General features: G+C 54.9%; 1 protein-coding gene across 1 annotated transcript in view; it reads left to right on the top strand.

The window, feature by feature from the left end:
• Positions 1 to 464: 464 nt before the first annotated feature.
• Positions 465 to 24,394, top strand: part of KIAA1614 — a gene marked incomplete at both ends in the record, with an annotated part of 35,678 nt that continues 11,748 nt past the window's right edge. Inside the window, 5 exons of the mRNA XM_079727443.1 lie at positions 465 to 511; positions 2,218 to 3,164; positions 3,836 to 3,899; positions 14,522 to 14,665; positions 21,945 to 23,455. Coding sequence (XP_079583569.1) covers positions 465 to 511; positions 2,218 to 3,164; positions 3,836 to 3,899; positions 14,522 to 14,665; positions 21,945 to 23,455 — 2,713 coding nt within the window. The remainder of the gene's footprint in view (positions 512 to 2,217; positions 3,165 to 3,835; positions 3,900 to 14,521; positions 14,666 to 21,944; positions 23,456 to 24,394) is intronic.

The following is a 24,394-nucleotide window of genomic DNA, read 5'->3' as shown; positions in this document are numbered from 1 at the left end:
GGGCGCGGGCGTCCGGGACCGGGGCCGCGGCGAGCGCGGAGGGCGGCGGGGCGGGGTGGGGGCCAGGGCCGCTCCTCTAGCCCCTTCCGCCGCCCCTCCTTTCTGCTCTGCCGCTCCCTCTTCCCGTCCCGGCTGGGAAGGCGCCGGGCTTGGCCTCTCTCCCCTTCGTGGCCGAACCATGAGCTAGCAGCCCATGCCGCTTCCTCCCCGCCCGACCCCGCGTCCCCTCCCCGGACCCGGAGGGAGGCCGCGGCCCGCGGGTCGGCTGCTCCGGCCCGACCCCACTCGGAGCCCCGGGGCGGCCCGCAGAGCCGGGAGCCGAGCCGGGAACCGAGCCGGGAGCGCCCCGAGGGCCGAGGCCTGCGGGCCGCACTCTCGGAGCCCCGGCCGAGCCCGCGCGCCCCGGTCCCCGAAGCGGGCCCGGGAGGGAGAAGGGGGGAGAGGAGGCCCCGGCCTCGCCGGGGATGGAAGGGATGGAGGCGGCGGCCCGACCTGCCGGCGGCAGCCTTCAGTGAGTACGGAGGAGGCGAGGCGACGGGCGGGCCGGGGGTGGCGGGACCGCCAGTGGGGAGAGGGAATGGAGGGTCGCAAGGGAGGCCCGTCCGTCACGTCCGTCTTCATTTCAGCGTCTCCGGCTTAGAGAAGTACAGCACTTGGGCCGTAGACTTCGGCGGTGCCGAGCCGCACAAGTCGACACCCACTGTTCCCCAGGGGAAGGTCGCATCCTTCCAGGTCTCCGGAGATGGATGATCTCTGGAATGCTGTTCGAGTTTACCCGAAAGAAAGTTCTTGTAATGTGACTGAAATTGCTCCCATTACCTTCACATCCCCTGCTTTCTGGATTGAACCTTAGAAGAGAGGAACGGGTGGCCGGGCTGCCAAGACAAAGCTGGTAACTTCTAGATTAACTAGTGTAGTAAATGATCTCTTCCTCCCAAAGATAGGCCTTAAACTTCACAGGTTTAAAACTGAGGTAACATACACACTGTGCGTGTATTTTGCTTGGTGAAATATGTGTATTCCTGAAACGTAAAAATTGAATTGTAGTAAGTGACTCTAGAAGGACTTGGCATTTAAGAGAATTCTGTGGTGAATCGTTGGCCAATATATAAGGTGAATAACTTCTTGTTTGTAATTTGTGTCAATATGGATGCATGTATTTATGTAAATACACGCAGTTTACTTCAAGTGGGACATAACTAGATGTATGACGGAGACGGAGCATATTCTCAGAGAGCAGGATAAATATTAAGACATTGTGGCAGGTATGTGTGCACAGAACAACTTGGTGAGTGAAATCTCGTGCTCACTTTTGTTCCCTCTGAAGACATTGACATCAGCCGTGCCACCAAGGGGCTGTGTAATTTGGGCAAGTCACTTAACCTGTCTAGACCAGTATTCTCATAGGAGTAGGGGAATGGGGGTACACGGTCACTGAGTGCTTGGGAAGAGCCCTGGCCTTGGGAGGAGAAGCTTTGCATTCCCAACTGGGCCTCCCTTAGCTCCCGTGTCACCTAATCTCTCTGTGCCTCAGTTTCTCTGTAAAAATGAGGATAATAATCCTGTTCTGGCAGCACTGCATGAGGATTATTTGCGAGAGCATGTTTGAAAGTGCTTGCAGGCCTGCCTGGCACAGAGCAGATGCTGATAGGCATTGGTGCCTGATCCTGGCCACCCTGTGGGCACAGCCCCATGCTGTGCTCCTGTGGTTTGAGCACAGGGGGCCCCTTCTGCCAGAGGGTCAGATCCTGGGTGGTATCTTCCTGAAGTCCATCCTCTTCATTGGCTCCCCTTGGAAAGGGAAGAGCTTGTTGGCCCTTAGCAGATGTTGCCATCCTCCTCTGAGGCCTGACACCTATCAGGAAAGCAAGAGGCCAGGGACTGGGAAATCTGGCCCCCATTTTCACTCTGGTCCACACTGGGCAGAAGATTGGTTGTTGTTTGACTCTCCACTGTGCCCCACGTGTAAAATGGGGGTAGAAAAACGAGAACACTACTTAGACTTGGAAGAAAAAACTCAGTAATAACTTATGTGTACCATCCAATGATTTGTACTCTTCGAGGTGCTTTCACATTGTCTAGGGGGCATCCCCTGCTCTGACCCCAAGTTATTTTTCTCTGGACAGGGCTCTATCCCAAGGCACTTTGGGGACCCAGGAGGTTGTTGGAGCTAGCCAGGTGCTGGGTCTAAGAAGCTCTGTCTGTTTTCTCCTCCAGAGGACCCAAAATAGGGAGCAGAACAGCCAGCTCCATGGAGGTGACCTCAGCTGTGGAGAGGAGTGGCCCTGAGCCACAGCCAGAGAATGGACACCTCCCAAGACACTGGTCCTGTCCTCGAGAAGACAGAACACCCAGCCTGATGGCCCCCCAGGCTCCTGGGGCACAGGGGATACAGCTCCAAGGCCCCTCTGTGCTGGAGTCCAAGGTGAGGGCCTTGAAGGAGAAGATGACAGCAGGCAAACAGGGGTCAAGCCCCTGCCTCACTTCTCACGAGCGGCCATCCCTCAAGAAACCCAAATGCAGACGAGTCAAGGTGGGTGGATCCAGGACTCCATCAGAAGGGTCTTCCCTACCTGATGCCGTGGTGGTCCATCATGCTCAGAAACCAAACGATGGGCTGCTGGACAGCAGTGTCACTGAGGAGGAGTCCACCAGGAACGGGGCCCCCGGGCCTCCCAGGTCGCCTGCCTCTGGGCTCCAGAGCTGGAACAGGAGGAGCCCGTGGCCTCCAGAAGCAGTACGGACACTGCCTGACCACGACAGGGCTGTGCTGCCAGGGCCCAGCTCTTTGCAAGAGAGCCCCATGCACAGAGTCACTCCAAGCCAGCCTGAGGGCTCTGGTCCTTGTAACAAAACCACCCACAGGCCCAGCCTGAGGAAAGGAAGGTCATACCCCCTGCAGGGTGGTCTCGTCACACAGCAAGACCTGGACAGCTTGTCTCTGACGTCCGAGGAGGACTTCGTCCCCAGGCCAGCCCTGCTGGGGGAGCTCTGGAGAGCTGGAGACCTGGGGACCCTGGGCACCGGGGGCAGCACCTTGTCCCTGTCTGACCGCGTGGAGAGGAACCGCCTTCTGCTGCAGGAGATGCTAAGTGTCGGGGGGCAGAGCCCCTCCAAGGCGGAAAGCCCAGCCTGGACTTCACCCCGGGACAGAGCTGTGCCAGGTAAGGCCCACTCTGTGGGTGTGGTGGTGGAGACACAGGAGGGAGTCCAGGAGAAGGCAAGGGGGAGGGCGGTTACCGCGGAAGGGTGGGGCGGGAAAGGGGGAGAGCACGGCTGGCTGTCACCAAACTCATCAGGATGTCTGCTTAGTCTTGGCTTTGACAGAGATTCTTTACCACCTCAGCCCCATCTGCTAAAGTCCCCCCAGATCCCCCAGACCGATGGGAGGCCATCCTCTATCCTCGGGGTGGAGGCTACCACGGTTTCTTCCCTGTGGCTTGTAGCTCTTTCTAGAGTAGCTTTTTGCACGTCCCTCAGATGACACATCCTCAGCCCACAGTGGACCTCACTGTCCTCTTGGTAGGAGCCCTTCTCCACAAACAGGGTTAGCCTCCTGTCAGTCTGAGCGCAGCGTTCAGCCCTCAGAGGCAGCTTTTTCCCTTCCTTCTTCCCTCACCCAGCGCCGGAGGGGACCCCGGTGCACCTCTCAGCTCATGCATGACAGTGCCCACCAGCAGTCACCACGACAGGCTATGCCTCTGCCTCCGGGGTCGGAGTCATCTGGGGAGTAAATGGCTTCTGGAGAAAACTTTCTCCTCCATGCTTCTCAAGTGGCAGCTGAGAGCCCAGTTTCTGGCTCTGCCCTGATCTCTGCTTCTGTTCTGGGTCCTAGAGCGACTAGCAGGGGACGTGGACTGGGACTCCGGCATCTCCCTGCAGGATGCTGACCAGAGCAGGTAAGAGCTCAGAGCACATATCTTCTATCTCTCCCTCCCTCCCGGCAGTTGTCCCTGTACCTTCATTTACACAGCATTGGGAGAGCAGGAGACCTCGAGAGAGCGAGAGGGCAGGCAAACCCTGCAGCACAGGTGGCTGTGGCTCCTCCCGGAGACCTCTTAGAAGGCACCAGTCACCCCCGTGGCCTAGGCTGTGCCCCTGCTACTTGTGCAAAACCATGGGGCACGGAGCACAGTGAAGAGAACTTTGCAAACGACCTGCTCTGTGACTTGGGACTCATTTCCCTGCCCCAGCCTCCGTCTCTTTATCTTTAAAGTGGGCCAAGTAATACTTGTGTGGTGTATTGATACTTCTCAGGACTGTTGTGAGGCTGAACACAAGATAATGGATGCGAAAATCCTTAGGGAAAAGATCCGAATGCAAGGCTATTACTCCACCAGTTCCTTTCCCAATCAGGGGGTGCGTTGGGTTGTGTAAAGGCCTTCACTGCCCCCAGCCTCCCTGACTTTGCTCTAGCCCCTCCACGAATGGCTCTGGGAAGCTGGGCCTGGGATGGGGCTGGGGCAGTGTCCCGACCAGGCAGGTGAGACGACTACCCTCCGGGCAGGGTGAGGAGCCATCTGTAGGCCTGAGCTGGTGGTGCCCAGGCCTCGGCCTCCTCCTCAGTCTTTGCTGCGCACCTGGCACGTGAAGCTGAGAGAGGTCCCGGAGCTGGGAGCGGCCCCATTTCCTCAGCCATGCAGTGACGTCACCCTCCTGAGGGTCTCGTGGTTTCTGCTGAGGGCAGAGGTCAGCAGTGTCACTTCTCCATGATCAGGCCCCTCCCTGCCTGATAAATTCCACTTATTGACCTCCCTCCCTTTCAGAACACGTGGACAGGGCCCCCCAGTCCTGCTTTCACAATGCGAGGGCTGCCCAGGTTCCGGGGGTTCAGCCTCTGCCTGGCCACTGGCCTTCTCAGTGGAGTCGGCTGAGGGCCTGGCGGAGAGGGGGCTCTCTGTCTCCTTCCTCCCTCGTTGTTTACAATTTGGAGTCGTGCCTGCCCCCCTCCTGCCAGGGGTCTCTTCCCGCCTCCACGGCCACTGCGGTCAGCCTCTCCTCATATCCCCTCCTAGCCCGGCCGCGATATGGAGGGGTGTGACTGTGGTCCTCAGCGATACCCTGACCCCCGCCCTGTCCCCTCGTCCTTCCCTGGGGGGCCGTAAAGGATGCAGCCTGGGCCCACAGACCTTGTGCCCAGAGGAGGTGGGGCCTCTTCTTCTGCAGCTGCTCCTCCCCCGCCACTCCCACCGTTTCTTACCTGGGCAGGGGCGGGGGGGTGGGGTGCGGGGAGGAAGTCTCAGCTGCAAGATGGCCACGGGGGATTTGTCCAGAGGTCACTACTGAAAGGAGAAGCCAGAGCTCCTGACTCTCGTGTTGGATAACAAATAATAAAAACACGCATCTTAAAGGAAAAGAACCTCAACCATGGGACTGGGAGGGACTTTCCCCCAGTCCTGTGAGGAGATGGCATTTGTGTAGAATCCTCAGGGTAGGGATTTCTGGACTATTGTTTCACCTTCCAGACCATCTGCAGCAGGTTAGGGTTTGGATAAGGTATGTGGGTGTCGGCGTAGGATGTGTAGGTGTGTGCTTATGTGTATTGTATGATGATCTCAATGTCTATGTATGAAGGGAGAGAATGTGTGTGTGGAATGAGGTTGGTGCCCAGCGTATATCCGGGCATAGAGTTGGCATGGGAAAAACTGTCTTCTGGCTTGTTTGGAAGGTCATTCATTCACAGTGCCCCACGGACCTTTATTGGTGATCTATACTCAGGCCCCTGCTGAGTAGATACCCAGGCTGAAGGGCCAGAGAGCATACCTCTAGAGCCAAATGAGGAGCCCTGTCCCAGGAGGGCTCTACACATGGCTGAGCTTTCTCCCATCTCCCCTAGTTCAAGGATGGGAGAAAGGTCAGCCATGTGTAGAACCCTCCTGGGACAGGGCTCCTCATTTGGCTCTATTCCTGAGTCTCCTGGTCAGATACTAAAGTGGTCCCTAAGACACTGCAGGCTCCATCTCTCCCCTAAGCAGGATGGATTTACTGATGCTCCTTCTGTATAGCTGAACTCCCCAAGAGACCTTTGAAATAAGGCACACTTCCCTCAGCTCTTTACCCCTAGCCACATGGGACCAGGGTCCTGGGGCTTTGTGTACTGAGGGGCTGAGGACACTGGGTAGTGTAGACTCTGAGACTGTGGTCACCATCATGATGGCCATCCTGAAGGGGCCAGGACATCAGTCAGGACGTGCTCGGGCAGTGAGCCCCTCAGATCTTCTCAGTGTTTGAGGCATAAAAGGTCCGGTTTCACACCCAGTCAAACTTAGCATCAGTGTAGTTCAGTGTTGCAACCAAATAACCCCTGTGACCAAGTTAACCCCACACGTATTATGTCCTCAATTGTTACTGCTCTGCATGGTGATAAGACAAGAAGCCCTGAAATGATGGTGACAGCAGAGACCAAGACAGTAGTCACTGTCTGGCCCAGCTCATTGCAGTGGTCACAGGGAGAGTTGACCGTGGAGGCGAGACCCCTGAGATGCCGAGGGAACACCAGAAATGCCCCAGGACCGAATGGTTGTCCCCTCTACTGAGGGGCAAGAGGAGACTCCGTCCCAAAGGACCGGAACAACCTGGTGGTCCCTCCCTCCAGAAGACCACACTGAAACTCAATTCCCAGACCTTGTGCTGCACCACACCCTCACTTTATCCTGATAACGAACCCTATTGATTGTTCCTGTTTCACTGACAGAGACCCCTCTGGGGGGAGGCTAAGTGACTTGCCCAGTCATATAGCTGTTAAGTTTTTTTTTTTTTTTTGCGGTACGCAGGCCTCTCACTGTTGTGGCCTCTTCCGTTGTGGAGCACAGGCTCCAGACGCGCAGGCTCAGCAGCCACGGCTCACGGGCCCAGCCGCTCTGTGGCATGTGGGATCTTCCCGGACCGGGGCACAAACCCATGTCCCCTGCATCGGCAGGCGGACTCTCAACCACTGCGCCACCAGGGAAGCCCCAGCTGTTAAGTTTTGGAGTCAGGGTTCACAGTCAAAGCTGCTCGGTGCCAAAGGCTGTGCTCTAACCATGAAGCAGCACTGCCACAATCTGTCCCCACAGGCCATGCCTTCGGTTAGGGATCCGGGGATCCTCGGCCTCCCCCAGCCTGGTATTCTCAAATATAGACAAAGAATGGTGAATGGCAGCCTCCATGGGATAAGCTTGTTTCTCTCCTAAGTCACTGTTGACATGATTCAGGAAATGGGATTGACTGGGGGTGGGGAGAGGATGAGGTGAGACGTAAGCACTTCAGAGGTGGCCAGCAGGGTCAGTGCTGTCAGCGACCTTGCTCATGGCTGTGTCTGGGCACTGGACTTATTGGAGATGGGGGGCGGGGGGGAAGTGAAGGATCCTCTGCTCAGGGCTGGCTCTGCCCTCATCCGTTCTTAGCAACCCATGGTGTCCCGTCCCTGCTCTCTGTAAAATGGCCAGGATCCACTTGGCCTCTCCCCTTCTTGAGGCTCTGAGAGGGCGTATCAGGATTACAGATTGCCCCGCTTGTGCAAGAAGTACGTGAAACCAGAGGAGCAGCAGCAGTCAGTACAATGCTCACCCCAGGCCCCGCACCGAAAGGGAGTCAGCTTTTTACAAAAAGGCACTCAGCCTTGGGCTGCTGCACGCATCCTGAGGCCCAGGGCCTTCCTTGACAGTCTCACTGGAGAGGCAGTGCTATGTGACCCAGGCCCACTCGGCTTCAAATCAGGGCCTTTTCATGTGTGTGATCTTGGGGGGCCCAGATCCTGAAGTGTGTCTGCAGGGACTTTAACTACTGCTCCGCTGTGGGATAAATGGAGAGGGTCTCTGGGGTGGTTTCATTGTGCTGTAATGATGAAGGAAGCTCAGAGGATTTCCTAGGTTGTTGATTTCCCCCCATCCCCGTGGTGGCATCGTGCCCATCTCCATCAACAGATACAGAAACTGAGGCTCATAACGGGGAGCCCAGTCTCTGTGTACACACCTCGTCACAAGGAAAGAAGGGACAGGGTGCCAGCCGGCAGCAACTCAGACTTTGGTGGGTCCCAATTTTCAGGCCCCTGTTGAGATAGCTAGTGGTCAAAACTCCCTGCTCCAAAGCTGTTTGCAGACTCCAGTTTAAAGAAGGGGCAGACAGGGAACCCTCAAGTATTTCAGAGGCCTGGCCTGTGGCTCAAGTGCTCAGGCCCACAGCTGTGAGAAAATCTTGGGCTTTTAAAACTTAATTTGTTACCTAGCATTTTGGAAGACTCTCCTGTGGTCCTACTACTGTGTGTAATTTCAGAAGGAATTCCCATTTTGCCCTCACTGCCCACTGTGCTTACACCAACTTTGGCCATAGCTGTTGCTGGTGGATCTCCTTCTGGAGCTTCTTAGGGCCAAAGACCATGCTGTTCTTATCTCTGGGACCCGGTACCTGCTGAGTATCAGCACGGAACAGGCACTCAGAAAATGTTTGGCAGAAGCGTGCATGCATGGGTGTAAGTGAGGGCTCACCAAGGGCTGGACACCCCTGTGGGCTTCAGAGGATCTGGATGGAGCCAGGAGAGGACCTTCCAACTGGGTAAGGCTTGCAGAAGTGCATGGGAGAGGTGTGAGGTGGGTTGTGTGGAAGATGCTATCAGGACACAGGCTGAGACCACTTATGGAGAGCCTTGGAATTTAGGTTTTAGGTAAGGCAGTAGGAAATGGAGGGACATTCGCTGTCTCCCTCCTGCCACGTCCACTCCCTCCCTGGTAGGATGACCCTGTCTTCTGGCAGTGCTGCGACGTTGCTGTGTGCTGTGGCCTGCTACACGGGTAGCCTGGTGAGGGGGTCTGGAGATCATTCTGGCTCCTTGGTTGGGTTCTGGATCTTCTGGTCCTAGTCTCAGGGGGTCATGAGGAGCCCTGGGGGTGAGCTTGGGAGAAGAAACTCTCCTGCATCTCCCCAGGATCTTCAGGGCTGCAGATGTAACTGAGGACTCCCCCGGGCAAGGGTGTAATGAAGACTAGCCAAGCCCCTGTCCGTCCTGCGTACCCCCCGCCACTCCCCATCCTGCCCACCAACTCAGACATACAGACGCAAAGGAAAACTAGAGGGAACCCCTCGCCACTCCCAAACCTGCCAAGACTACAACTAAAAAGAAAGAAGTTTCATTTAACCACTCACCAGTGTTTTCAACTACGTACCGTGCTCCTGAAGTATCTAGGGTCCTAAGTCCTGGTGGAGAAGGAAGGATGCTAACACTTCAAGCCCTGCCTCACAGCTAGTGCTGCCTGCAGTCGTCATGCATGTCATTGTCACACTCACATACACCCCACACAGGAAAATCTCATTATGGTACCAACCTTTGTGAATAAAGAGGCTCAAGAAAGTTAATTTGCTCAAGACCATTCATCTTTGAGGAGTTGGGCTGAAATTCAAGAAGAGGAAGCCCTCCTCCATGGCCCCCAGAGTGGAGCAGGCCACTGTCCCCCTAGATGGGGGTGTCTTGGTCACCTGCCCCCACACATGCAGTGCTAGCAGAGTGACAGCCCACAAGGATTTTTTTTGTCCTCCTTCTTCAGGAAGGCAAAGACAGAGCCTTTTTGCTCTCTCTGTAAGGAGTCGACGTCCTAGGGAAGCTCTGCACACCTCCACCCAATCTTTTCAAAGGTGTTCAATGAGGCGTATCCCACAGCAGCCATTCTTTTTTTAAAAAATTTATTTTATTGAAGTATAGTTGATTTACAATGTTGTGTTAATTTCTGCTTTATAGCAAAGTGATTCAGTTATACATATATATATTCTTTTTCATATTCTTTTCCATTATGGTTTATCACAGGATATTGAATATAGTTCCCTGTGCTATACAGTCGGATCTTGTTGTTTATCCATTCTGTATATAATATCAATAGTTTGCATCTGCTAATCCAAAACTCCCAATCCTTTCCTCCCCCACCCCCCTTCCCCCTTGGCAACCACAAGTCTGTTCTCTATGTCTGTAAGTCTGTTTCTGTTGCGTAGATAAGTTCATTTGTGTCATATTTTAGATTCCACATATAAGTGATATCATATGGTATTTGTCTTTCTCTTTCTGACTTACTTCACATGGTATGATAATCTCTAGTTGCATCCATGTTGCTGCAAATGGCATTATTTCATTCTTTTTTATGGCTGAGTAGTATTCCATTGTATATATGTACCACATCTTCTTTAGCCATTCATCTGTCGACCGACACTTAGCTTGTTTCCATGTCTTTTTTTAAAAAATTTATTTATTTATTTATGGCTGTGTTGGGTCTTCATTTCTGTGCGAGGGCTTTCTCTAGTTGTGGCAAGTGGGGGCCACTCCTCATCACAGTGCGCGGGCCTCTCACTATCGAGTCCTCTCTTGTTGCAGAGCACAGGCTCCAGACGCGCAGGCTCAGTAATTGTGGCTCACGGGGCCAGCTGCTCCGCGGCATGTGGGATTTTCCCAGACCAGGGCTCGAACCCATGTCCCCTGCATTGGCAGGCAGATTCTCAACCACTGCGCCACCTGGGAAGCCCTGTTTCCATGTCTTGGCTGTTGTGAATAGCGCTGCTGTGAACATAGGGGTGCATGTATCTTTTCGAATTAGAGTTTTGTCCAGGTATATGCTATTCTTAAACAGCGTTTCCGTCTCTGTTAAGAGAAGCGCCTATTTATTATCTGGGCAGCAGTGTCCCTCCGCTACCAAACAGCCTCCTCCCATTCCCCATTCTATGGAAATTGCCTTTTCTGTGGAGTCCTGTCAAGGGCTCTGAAGGTCTAGAACAAAACCCACCAAGCCCTCTCTAGCTTTAAGATAGCCTGTCTCTTCTAAACACGCCTTCCTGGCAGACGAAAAGGGGATCTCTTCGGCAGGTGATTTTAGTTCATGTTCAGGGGTTCCATCCTTTGCTCAGTAAGGGGGTGAGAGTAACTTAACTAAATAATGGTGCAAATAATAAAAGCAATAATAATAAATGCTAGTATCGATGGAATCTCACCAAGTTCTTGGCTCTGTGCTCAGCTCTTATAAGGGGATCAGTCTCACTTAACAACTGAACCCCTATTTAGGAGAGGAGGAAGCTGAGCCTTAACCCCTAAGTGACCTGCCAGGGTGACACAGCTGGTACGTGGCAGCCCAGAATTAGAACCTGGGCAGGCTGCCCCAGAGCCACGCTTCTAACCACCACTCTAAGCTCTGTCCTGTCCGTGTCCCGCAGCCCTGGGAAGAAGGTGTCTGTGGTAATGAGCCCAGACAGGCCCCTGCCTTCATGGAGCACGTGTTCCAGAATCGGTTCCGGGCCCACCTTTCCTATTCCCCTCACTCGGGGAACCGCACACAGTGTGACAGCAGGAGCGCTCTATCCTTGGTCATCAAAAAGCTTTCTAATATACAAAAATGGCACAGATGCCGGGCAGAAAGGCTCATACGTGTTCTGTATACTATATTTTCCCTCTACTTGCTGCATCGTGGAATCCGGGAAATGTCAGATCTCTTTACATTCCAAATTGTTTCCCTCATTCATATTCCTGGGATGAAAGAGTTAAAGCCGGACTTGCTGGAGCTTATTATTTTAATCTAGGATTATGATGGCTGCAGAAGGAGGCCACTGTCCCCCTGACCTCTCTGACTGGGGGACAGTGGTGGTTGTCCTGCCTGGAGAGCCTGACCTGGCTGTGGGTGGGGTGGGAGGGGAGCTGCAGTCAGAGCTATGCCTGTCTCTCTGCTAGGAAACGGGCTTAGGTGGAGAGACCAGAGCGGGAGGGGGCTGCATGCTGCCCTTTGTCCTGGGAAGCAGCTTAGGATGCTGGTGGTTGGAGGGGCAGACGGAAGGGCCAGAATACTCATGTGGAAGTCCCGTTGTCCCCAGCCAGTAGCTCTTGTAGGTGTTGCTGCTTCTTGAGGGCCAAACATCTGTGAACCCCCTGCAGAGGACATCAGGGTCCCCCACCCCACCTTGTGGTACGGCAGGCTACCTGGCCAAAGGCCCTGGCTTACAGGGTAGCAATGTGAGTTCTGTCCCCTGTGTAACTCCCGCTGTCTACAGATGGAGAAACAGGCCTGGGGGAAGCACTCAGCCACTTTCTCCCTGTGCCTCACCCGCTGAGCTCATGAGCCCTCCCTGTGCGAGCTTTCGTGGCCGTGACAAAAGCTCTCTGTGCTCAGATGGAGTTGTCTTTGCCAAGCCACACAGGGACCACCCCAGTCCTTCGAGGAAATCTCTAAAGGAACTGTGACAGCTGGGACGGTGGGTTATAGTCCGTGATGGGAAGGGGGTGGCTCCAGGGCTGTGGTCAGATTAGAGTGGAGAGTCTCCCTTCTCCTCAGGCGTCAGGACCTGTCTGTCGGGCAGGGTTGTTGCCCCGTGGGTGGACCAAGACAGTGCCGTGATGGGGGGTGGGCAGTTAGACTGGGACAGGCTCACAGCACTGCACCTGTCTGCCCCCTGCCGCTTGGGAGAAAGACCCCCTCCCTGCCACAGGGCTGTCAGGGCCTGCCCTCTCCAGGGTGCACCGTGACCAGGAGTTGCCTGCCCCGCTGACCCTGGCTGCCATCTGTGAAGGTAGTGGCTGCTCCCCTCCCTGCTCAGTTTGTTACTGCATGGATGCCTCCAGGCGCCTAAAAAACCCTGCTTTTCTAATCAGTGGAGAAACCAGCTTTGTCTGCCAGGAACCAAAGCAGGGCAGCTGATGGAAAAAAAAAAAAAAATTAACAGCTCCAAGTAGAGGGAGCAGAAAGGAAGCAGCAAAGCTGGAAAATGGTTTAAAAACCTGGGGCGGGGGGGGAAGGCCGATCTTGGCAGCATCTGGCCAGCTGCCTGGAGCCCTCCTGCCTGCCCACCAGGTCTTGTGACAAATGCCCTCCGACAGCCGGGGAACCACAGCTGTCACCGGAAGGCTCCGAGCGTGCGGGCTGGCAGCCAGAGGCCTGCGGCTGCAGATGCGTCTCTCCCCGGGCTGGTAACCTCATTATCTCTGCTGGCGGAGCCGGAGCCTCGGGGAGCACAGCTGCTCTCGGCAGTGCACTGGAGGCCCTGCCTGCCCGGGAAGCTGTGCAAAGGGAGGCCTCTCCTCACAGGGCAGCAGGCCTGGAGACTCACTTTCATTCTCTGCCGTAAGCCCTCCTGGTTCCCGAACTGTGCCTGGGCCCTGCCAGGGTTCATAGGCACAGATGGTGCCTTTGTTCTGGCAGTTCTTATTTTTTATCTTGGCCCCAATTGCAGGATTAGGTGCAAATAATGAGAAAAAAAAAAAAGAAAAGAAAAGAAAAAAGAAGGAAAAAAAAAAATCATGGACTGCCCAGAGCTTGTCTAAGGTTGTCCCAAGGAGGCCTCAGGGTTGTGCCATTTCCCCATTCACATCTCTGTCATCTGTCACCTAGGAAACTACTTGGTACCTTCCCCCTGTCAAGACAAGGCCCCTTTCTCCAGGTGACACATGGGGTGGGTAAGGCACGGGATTTGGCGGGCTGCAGTCTGAGATGCAGGCCGGGCTGAGCCTCTACCTGCCCAGGTCCTCTTTCTACGGACCCTCCCCAGTGAGGACAGCCCAACGTTTGTGCAGTGAGGACAGGAGCAGCCACGGGGCTGCGGAAGCCACTCCGCCTCGGCCTGGAGGGGACGGGGGATGTGGAGGCACTGGGGCTGGCGGACGCCTGCTCTGCTTCACTTGATGTCCGACCTTGAGCGAGGAAGCACCAGGTGCTCCTCTGTGCTCCGGAGCCCTCATCTGTCAAGTGGAGAGCGCACCTGTCCCCAGCCAGGCTGGCGGGGGAGGTGGGCTCCGGTCAGGGGGAGTCTGGCGCTGGCTGCATGTCATTGTCTGGGAGGTGGCTTTGAAAAAGAGCTGCTATCATTTTCTGCAGCTCTGGACTGGCTGGGGAGGAGGCAGCACACACGGGAGGTGGAGAGGACTGCTAGAGGGCCTTTATTATTATGAACCCGAGCCACTGCCGACTTGATGTGGGTCCAGCTTAATGTCTTTCAGCCCGGGACTGATGCCTGTCGGGATGGGGACTGAGGCCTTATGAAAATGTCATTCCCTCAGAGGAGCAGCCCAGTGACGGGCAGAGCGCTGATTCCTTGTGTCTGCGGTGGGAGCTCAGGATGGTGCGGTGGGAGCCCCAGTGGGTACGTGTGGGTGCAGAGAGAGACAGAAGGAGAGAAGGAGGGGACACGTGTGAAGACCATCTGGCTGGCTGGGCACAAGCCCAGCCCGACAACCCCAGGCCCTTTTCTCCCCCTCCTCCCAGATAGCTCCCGCTGTCTGCCCAGGGAAGGAACAATAGAATAATCTGGAGACTCCCCTACCCTTTTCTAGATCCTCCTGGGCTCTCTGCCTCCGGTCTCTGAGCAGATGTCCAAGGTGGACCAGCTCGCTGGTCCCATCCAGAGTCGCTCAGGACCAGGCCCCAGGCCCCAGGCTAGGTGCCCTCCGTGTGGGAGCTGAACAAGGAAGGCTGCACACGCAGGGTTGTTTCTGGCATAGCCACGCTCGACACTGTTAAAGCCCTCCTAATCCGTGTTATTTTCTTCTAATCCCTCCCCTGCCTGCTCTGGCCCATGTGCCACCCAGCAGGACCTTTAGTCCCAAGCCGGAGCCCGTGCTGAGCCCCAGGCATGAGGAAGCCAAGCATCTGCTTCAGCGAGCCCGCATGAAGGCCAGGACCCGGCCCGTCCGTGCCAGCCACGATATTGTGCCCACCCTCGCCCAGGGCAGCCGGTGAGTGGGGCCCGGCTCAGACTGGCCTGGGAGGGCTGTGGCAGAAGAAGAGATGGGATCCAGCCACAATGCCGCTGCTCCCTCCTCCCTCCTGTCTGTGCGTGAGTTTTTCCTGTGTCAGGCATTGCTTTCATTCTAGTCAGTCAGCACACCTTCATTGAGGGCCTGCTCGTGTTATGTTATGGAACATAATCCGAGCCCCCTGGAGGACAGAGGTCACAGTCTCCAGGGAAAAAGACGGGCAAATGCATCAGTACAGTTCTGTGGGCGGTGGTGTAGGAGAGGAAAGATGCGTGTGCAGGGCAGGAAACCTACCGTAACTCCGCTGGAAAGGACAGGGGAGGCTCTGGAGGATGTGGCTTGTAAATTGGGGCTTGAAGGAGATGTAGATATTCAGATGAGGGCAGTTGAGGGAGGCAGGGGTGAGCATCCTGGGGAGGCTGGAGCCTGAGGCCATGCTGGGGGGGTGCATGGTGTGAAGGCCCGAAGGCTCAGTGGAGGCCAGTCATGGAGGCCTCCAGGCCTGCTGAGCAATTTGGATGCCTCGTGTAATAGCTAGGAGCCACCAAAGGATTTGAGGCAGGTGGGTAGCACCATCACATTTGCATTTCAGGAAAGCTGTTCTGACTGCAGGGATGGGTTGGATCTGGGGGACTCAGGGGCAGTGAGGAGGCTGCATTGTGGTCCTGGTGAGCAGTGATGGGGGCAGGGTGTGGAGACGAGAGATTGCCAGGAGACAGAGCAAGCAGGCTTAATGAGGCAGCAGAGAAGCGGTTAAGACTCTGGAACCAGACCACTGAATTCTGGCTCTGCCACTTACTAGCTGTGTGCTCTTAGGGGAGTCTGTGTGCCTCAGTTTCCTCATCTGCAAAATGGGAATCATACGAGCGCCTACCTTAACAGGGTTGTTGTGAGGGTTATATGAGTTAATATATGTAAAGTGTTTACAACCGCACCCAGCATATAGTGAGTACGATACGAGTGTTACCTCTGATTGTTAATCATTTAATCAACTGGATGAGGGGAGCATGAGAAGGGGAGGCATCCAGGATGGAGCCCAGGGTTCTGACTTGGTGTCTGGAGGTTTGGTGGGGCCTTAGCCAAGAGGTGAAGCCTAGGTGCAGGATCAGGCTTTGGAGGGGTTGCCCACAGAACACCCCCTGGAGATGCTTATCAGGCAGTTGGTTACAGGAGCTGTAGAGGAGGAGAGAAGTCAGAACTACGGATTTGGGCATTACCCTGATTTCACAATGCTGGAGCTATGAGGGAGGCTGAGCTCATCAGGGATGAAGAGATGGGAAAAGTATGAGTTCAAGGACGTTCAGACCAGCATTCCACATATGTGGCTACTCCTTGCATGACATCCCATCCCCATCATTGTGCCTGTTCCATGTACAGTGCACCCCAAGCAGTCACTTACATGTGGCATTTGCTGGTGCAGCTGGCCTGCGATGAGGCCACCAGCCTGTGCCAAAGTGCCCCAGGCCCCAGCAGGACCATGGCACAGTGGGCACTAGAGGCAGCGAGGATTCTCAGCGGAACTGGATCGCGTGCTCTTTGAGGGGATGCTGAGCCCTCTCATTAAAGGCTGAGTACCTTCCTGGCACCTTTGGGATGACTCCAGCAGGAGCAGAAGGCTGCAGCCTGCTTCTGTGTTCAGTGTCACTGTGACCCCTGGGAGAGGGGCTCAGGAGACCCTAAATCCTGGCAAGAGGTACCAAACAGGCTACTCTTTATCTCCACATTTTGTACCTTGTCTCCCTCTGGCTGGAAGACACTAGTTAGGAATGGGAGTGGCTCCTCTGAAGCATCCTAACTGTTCTACTCTGCATATATATGAGGCCCAGAGCCTTAGACTTCCATGGAAGCCTCCTGTTCCACTTTCTTTAGGTCCTTAGGTGGAGCTGGGGAGCCTCAAAACAGGCAAGACTATCTGCAAAACAGACTGGATGGTGTAAACGTACTTTGGACACTTCCTCTTCCCCACATCACGTCAGCATCTCACGACAACCCCAGTCACTAAGCTTAAAGTAGGTTCCCTTTCACCAGGCTCTTCTCCAGCAGCAGAAATGCTACTGAAATGCAAGGTGACCCACTTTAGCAGCTGCTGTGTCCAGAAAAGAATTACTTTGACTTGGCAGCACTGGTGAATCCTCAGAGGGTATAGCTGAAAAATCAACGCCAGATGGCTTGCTGCAAATGCTTCTAAAGGGTACGCTTGTCAGATCGCCCTGGAGAGACATGCTGAGCTAACTTGGAGGTGCCACACAGGCCTGGGGCCTCATTAGATGCAGGAGCCCCTCGTGCACCCCCCGAGCCCAGAGGCATCACTCCTTCCAAAGAGCAGCCTGATGAAAAATGATGGAAGAGCGGGGCAGGCAGAGCAGTCTCCAGAAGGTCTTCTTTATCTCGGGTCTCGCTGGAGGTAGCTGGGGCAATCCTGAACAGACTGGCTTTTCCAGGAGGTGAAGAGGTAGTAAGCAGCAGCCGCATTTTCTGGAAGCAAATCAGTGTAGAAATTGAGCAGCTCTTGGAAGCACAACCTCTTGCCATGTGGGGGACAGGAACACCTATGTTGGTGTTCCTAATCCCAGGAGGGCAGAACACATGAGCAAGAGGCACGGCCTGGGAAGGTGACACCGTAAGTGCTGTTGTCCTATGTCAGGTAGTGGCCACGTAGGACCGCATGGAGCTTGTGTGGTTAGGACAGCATTGTTGTCTGAGCAGACAGAATCCTCTCCAAGAGGGATGGTTGAGGCATCTGCTGTGCCTAATATTGAGAAGCTTGGCAGGTGTGGTGTTTGCTTGCTGCTCTAGTGCCTTATTCGCTCTGTACTTGTCTCCAGAATCTTCACCGTACATTTATGCACTGGTCCCAGCGCTACTGGTGGAGGCCTCTGGGATTCAATAACTGAGTTGAAGGTACCTTATGTGATTAAGCTCTCCTGCATCTCTCCATTTCTTCTTTTAGAACAAAAATATTGTTTGTACCTTTGGCATGAATTCCAGGATGGCTCGATTCTCCATCTTGAATGTAAAAGTTAAGGTTGCTAATGTGGCTGACAGGACCTGGACTTCCTTATTAGATTAGGAATGTACTGCCTCGAAAGCTGAGCTCTGTTTTTCCCTCCTCAGAAAGTATAGCCCACATCCTGTCAACAGAGCAGGGCATCGCCCTCTGGGGCTTGGAGGGGGTTGTTGTGTCTAAGCCTGCGTACTGAATCTCCCAGTGGGCCTTTCCTCCACCGGCTGGGCCTGGCTGACCAGGGCATCCTGCCTGTGCAGCAGGGGCAGAGCCTCTGCTCAGTGCGGCTCCTCTTGTTTCTGGGGGGTGAGGTGATGCTGTTTCTCTGCCTAGAGCCTTCCTTTACTGGGCAAAAATGCTCTGGAGAGCTGACCCAGGAACCCCACACGGACAGTGAGCCCACCAGAGTGATTATCTCACAGCCCCTTCTGAGATCCTGACAGGCTCAAGAGATGCAGGTGCAGATGGGGTCCTAGGTGGCAAGAGCACTGCAGTGCTTCACAGTCACTTAAAGAGAATTGTCACAAGCAGGGGGATCAGAGGGACTTCCCCAGCCATGCTGAGACAAGCAGAGAGACACTGTACCCTCCTCACCAGGGGTGAGCCTACTCAGGAGCTTTCCACCTCAGCCACAAATCCCTCTCCAAATGCAAGCCCACGGTATGACTTTTGGGAGCCCTAGGCTCTCTTGCCTGCGTGGGCTCCTTCCTCCATAAACAAAGTTAAAAATTATATTTTATGACCATGCTGGCTTAAAGGTGAATATATTAATATTACATCTGAGAATGTTTTCTTTGATTTAAAAGTGCATTTATTTATTCTCTTTTGACATTAAAAGAACCTAACACATTTTCGTGGGCTCTGGAAGAATTGTGGCCCCCACGTACTGCAGCTGTTGTGCCTAATGATAAGATGGCCTTGTGTGCATATGGGTTGCAGAAAACAGGATGACTGACAACGCCTCAGTATTCCTCAGAGCAGCCCTTTCAAGCATAGCATCTGCTCAGATCTCAAAGCAGGCAGACCCACTTGCTTAGCAGTAGTTCTTTAAAAAACAATTCTCCTGGAGGAGCGCCCATTGGGAAATGCTGGAGTCAGGAGTGGTGGCAGGGGTGCAGTCCCCCACTGCCCACTGCATCCCAGGGCAGGGCAAACACCTGGTGAGCACCTAGTGTCAGGCTCCAGGAAGGCCCCCAGAGCTTGCACTGCGGCACTTTTCAGCTGCCTGACTTAAGAAGTACTCATCCCACTCCTTGGTGTGAATCGGGGCCTAGGGTACAATGCAGTATGACACAGCAGGACCTTGGATGTAGCTTTATGCTGCCGGCTCAGCAGTCACGGTTGGGTGAGCACCAGCCCCTCTCCTGGTGTGACCAGAGGCCTGGGGTCCAAGATTTGAGGTTGTAGTGATCTGACATGGCACAGGTGAGTGAGTGCCTTAAGCTCTCCGCCCTAGCTGGTTGCCACGGAGCTTTGCAGGGAATCAGTCTTGGACAATTTAACTCTGACCTCTCAGTCTATCCCATGACCCCCAAGGGTAGCCTCTATACATCATACTCCACGCCATCTGCGATCCAGACCATTCCAACCCATCAGGGCTATGAGACTAGTCAGTGGCTTGGCTATCGAGGCAGCCAGGGAAGGGGATGATTAGGAATGGCCAGTGACACCCTCAGAGCCCAGGTGAACACATGTTTACCTGAGTCAGACAGGCAAGACCATTTATCCATACAGAGAGCACAGCCTGGAAGAACACACTGTGCAGTCCAGTCAATGCCATGTATAGTTAGAGAAGTCAACCAGTTCAGTGGCTGCTCTCCCCACTGGTTGGCATGTTTTAACAGTAACTGTTAAACATGGATGTTTTTGGCCTGCTATTGTCTGAACACTTTTCCTTTTAATTACATACCACATCTGTTTTTCTGTTGCAGCTGTGAATTTGGTGAGGAAGGAACTCACATTAAGGCAGCCTTTTTGAGAGCATTGGCATCCTTCCTCCAGAATCACTGAAGCATCCAGTTAGAGGAAGGATTAGTAAATCAACCAATCACTCACATACATTTCATTTATAATAAGTTGGAGTGTCAAGACAGGCTTGAACAAAATGTGCTAGGAATAGGGTATAGTTAGGGAAGCCTTTGTAGGCGCTTTGAGGACTAAAAGCAGTAACATAACACATAAAGTATGCCGGCATAGATAACTGTCTACATGGGTACTCTTCTCGGTAATTGGAAAGAAGTAGCAGGTCTCTAAAATCCAGGCCGCTGTCTCCAGACAGCACTTGACCATTAGCACGGTCAATGTCTATTTTCGTGGCTCCGTGAGGGAGAAAAAATTCCTGCAATTTGCCTTTCCCAGCTGTTCAGGTGCTGGTCAGCCCAGGAACTGGTCTTGTGTGGCCTCTCCTTTGTAGAAATGAGGAGGGGTCACATGGTCATGGCAGTCCCTTCCAGCCCTGACATCTTCTGAGTCTCTGATGACGAATGGCATGGGTATTCAGAGGAGGAGACATCATCAAGATGTATTAGTCAGGGTTCTCCAGAGAAAGAATCAACACGATGTGTGTTTATGTATGGAGAGAAAAATTTATTTTAAAAAAATTGGCTCATGGTAGCATGGAAGCTTTTTAAGTCCAAAGTCTGTAAGGTAGGCTGTCAGGCTTGAGACCCAGGCAAGAGTTGCAGCTCAAATCCAAAGGCAGTCAGCTGGCAGAATTCCTTCTTGCTCAGGGGAGATCAGTCTTTGTTCTATTAAGACCTTCAACTGATTGGATGAGGCCCATCAAACCATGGAGGGTGATCAGCTTTATTTGAAGTCCACCAGTTTAAATATTAACCTTATCCAAAAAAACATCTTCACAAAAACATCAAGAATAATGTTTGATCGAGTATAATAATGTTTGACCATGGCCCAGCCAAGCTGACACATAAAATTAACCATCACACATGGTATCTGTACACAGGTAAGATTTAATGCCTACGAATCAAATGCAGTCAGGTTAAGAAGAAAGATTCCAGGAGACAGTGGCAGGAGGGTTGCATGAGGTAGATGGGGTGGAGGCCTTACAAGTGGGTGGTGGGGGACAGCGCTGGAGAGGAAGGCAGAGAGGAATGTGGAGGGCCTGTATGTTTACCCCAAAGACTGTGAACTTGATCCCGTGTCCCCCTTGAGAGATGGTGTGATGAAGCTTTGCTCCAGGAGGACCAATGAATAAGAGGCCACTGCAGGGGTCCAACGTGAGTGACAAAGAAGTGAGAAATGTCAGAAATGATGTGAATCCCAGCCACTCAGCAGTAGATTGGTGGGGAGGTGCTGCTGTGAAAGGAAGGGAGGAACATTGTCTTTACTTAGGTGGCCTCTGATAGGAAATGACCTGTAGGCCTGGGTCCATTTGCACAGGGGTCTGAACCTCAGGTTGCCTGGCTCTAAGAGGCCCAGTGTGAGATTTGTGCAGGTATTTTCTTGAGCTGAGCAGGACTTGACCACCAGCCACAGTGTCTCCCAGAGCAAAGGTTGATGACAGACTGTGAGGACTCTTCCTAGCACAGCAATTGTCATCACAGCTTTTCGGGGCAAGCGTGTATGTGAGGGCCTGGGGAGGGGCAGGTACAGGAGGGGGTGTTGGCACAGACAAGGTGGAGAGACCAAGAAGAAACACCAGTGTCACTCCGTCTAAATTTTGTCCAAGCAAGATGATTAGGAACCCTGAGTAGATACTTTTGAGAGCAGGAATGTTTAGAAACACTGACTGCAGGTCCTACGCAGTCTCCATGGAGACTTAAAATATGCTCTTCCCATTAAACCTTTATAAAAAATACAGCATTGCCACAATTCATCACAATTCACCAGATGCCCATGATGGCCAGGCTCACTTCTCCTAAACACACACACACACACACACACACACACACACACGAGGACTTCGGTATCATCCTTCTGTACAATCCAGAGTTTAATAGTGTTTCATCTTAACTCAGGCTGAGCTAGGCAACAGAGGGAAAGCCCAAAGTAAAGAAGGTTGTGTTCACTTTGTTTAGCGCTGTGTTCAGGATCGGGATGCACCTGTAACCTGCTCTGCTTTGCTGCCCGACTCCGAAGGAGCCTGATTGGGGGCAACTTTGGGTTGTAGTTCCACTGAGCACTGTGGGAGACTGTACCCCAGGGTGGAGGGGGGCTGGTGGGTGCCCAGCGGGGAGTCTGTACCTTTCTCCCCTCTTTCTGCCCGTGACCTGTCTCCTCCTGCCTCCCCATCAGAGATGGGCGGAAAAGCCCAGCCTTGGACCTGAGGATGACCCTTGCCTGCAGAGACAACCTCCAGAACGGGAACACGAGTGACTCCTCCAGCGGGGAGTCCAGCAGCGGGCAGTGGCCGAAGCGGGCCGCCTCCCCGTCCCACGTCCGCTTTGAGGATGAATCAGCCCGCGACGCCGAGTCCCGCTACCTCGAGCGGCTGCAGCAGCGTCAGCGCCAGGTGCTGAGCACCGCGCTGCAGCCGGCGGACCAGGGCCCCCTGCGCTCGAAGCCCGACCTCGCCGACTACGTCCACGGGGGCTGCCGGCGCCAGGACGCGGGCGTGGGGTCTCTCCACCCGCTGCTGGGCGGGCTGGAGCCCCGGGGGCTCCCCGCGCCGCCGCCCGCTCAGGGCAGCGAGAGGAGGTGCCGAGCCTGCGGCCACTGCATCACCCCCGACCTGAGGGTCCTCTGGGAGCGCGAAGCCGCCTGCGGGATGGAGGGGGCGTTGGCGCAGCCCCGCAGCCCTCGGGGCCTGGGCGGCCCCCTCCGGCTCTTCCCTGCTGAGCCCGGACTCCACACTGAGTGGATCCGGGAGACGCACATCGGGGGCCAGGCGCACCCCGAGGAGGTAGACTCGGCCCTGGACAGCACGGACACCTCCGACAGCTGCAGGACCGACAGTGAGGAGGCCGGGACCTCCCAGCCCAGTAGGGTCCGTGGCAGCAGCCCCCGTCTGCGGGCCTCCAGGCCTCGGGGAGGCCACAGGTGGTTCCGAAAGGCTGAAATGGGGCCGCTCCGGAGCCCCCAGGCCCCGCACTACCTGCCTGGGCTGGAGCTAGTGGAGGTGTTGGATGAGGTGACAGAAGGCATGGGACAGACGCCTGAGGGGACTTTGCTCGCCAGAGAAGATGCTTTCTCTAAGCCTCTTGTCCAGGACTGTCAGAGGGCTTCCCTGGGGTCCCAGCCTGGACCAGGGCCGGAAAATCACTGGGCTCAGCCCGTGGATTCCTGGACAGCCTATGCCAGCGCCTCTTCCGTGAAGGTGGGCTCCTCGGGGCCAGGCAGACAAGCCCAGGTTGTAGAGAGCCAAGAGTCTCTGGGACCTGACTCCCCGAATCAGAGCCACGCAGGGCGCTCTGCCCCGCACCAGGCCCAGCAGCCAACCGCTTCCCTCTCTCCCGAAGGCTGGGTGCCGACCCCTCCCTCTTCAAAGAAAACCACCTCCCCTGTGTCTCACAGGAAGGCAGCCCTGGCTGGACTTCGCAGGCCGGGTGACCAGGGAGAGCCTATGGACACCCCCGTGCCTTCTTCCAGAAGCGTAGTTCCCAGGGCCTGTGAGCTCACCCGCCCGCAGCCCCAGCCCCCCAGCCCCTGTGTCACGCGCCCCCTGCGGGCCCCGTCCACCGGTCACTGCGACAACAGCACGCCCCAGGGGCTGCAGGAGCCCTGGGGAGGAGCCATCCTCGCGGGCAGTGGGGAGAAGGGCACCTACAGCCAGAAGCCTGCAGTACCACCGGAGGACCACGGAGATGGTAAGGGATTCCCCTGGGGCTAGGGCGGTCCTAGACCAGAGGCCACAGGCTGGGTGGCCCACCAGGCACTCCGAGTCTTCACTTACTGTTCATCTTAATAGATGACACACCCATGCACCGTTCCTATAGCAGCCCCGAGGAGCCCCCAGAGCCGCGGCGAATGTTGGGGAAGCTGGCGGGGTCCGTGGACTGGTACAGGATTCCACATCAACCTGGAGGTGGATTAGCCAGCTCCCCCTGGGGGCGGCAGTAGTGGGAACCCTGAGGTGTGTACAGAAGCTCCAAGCTCTGTGGCTGCCAGAAGCCTGGGCTTTAAGGGAATTTTGCTACCAAAAGAGCAGGAAGAAGCAGCAGTTCCAGGATTTACTAAGAGCAGCAAACACCAAATAATCACACAGCTAAGGTCCTCCTGCTTGAAGGTCATCCTTTCATTCATTCACTCATTCATTCAGTATTGATTGAGCACCTGTTACAGGCCAGGCGCCATCCTAGGCCCTGTGGGGGATGCATAAGTGAAGTAATTCAGCAGGAATCCAGCCCTCGAGACCTCCTCCATGTGGCGAAGCAGACGTGCTATCCGGGTGCCCAGTGGGCAGAGCTCCTACAAACAGTGCTGGGGTCGTTCTCTGGTGCCCGAGCCCTCCTAGACCCCCGAGCCTGCTGGGCAGGCGGTTAGGTTTCAGCAGCAAAGGCTGCTGAAGGATAGAGGGTATCACCTCTGCCCTTGGAAGGGGTCCTCATATCACGGGCAAATCCTGAGCATTGGCGGCCCTTGGGCTCTGATCCCCGACGTTGTGGTCTGAGGTGAGCAACTCAGCCACTCACTCTTAGGCAGAGATAACAGGCCCAATGTACACAGCCTTGCCTTCCTGTGCCCGCGGCTCTGGCAGCCCTGGGGCTTTGATGGCTCGGGAGGAAACCAGGGCTTGGAAACAGTGG

This window comes from Hyperoodon ampullatus (genome assembly GCF_949752795.1).
Source record: "Hyperoodon ampullatus genome assembly, chromosome: 2".
NCBI classification, from domain to species: Eukaryota; Metazoa; Chordata; class Mammalia; order Artiodactyla; family Ziphiidae; genus Hyperoodon; species Hyperoodon ampullatus.
This window is presented reverse-complemented; position numbering and strand designations above follow the sequence as displayed.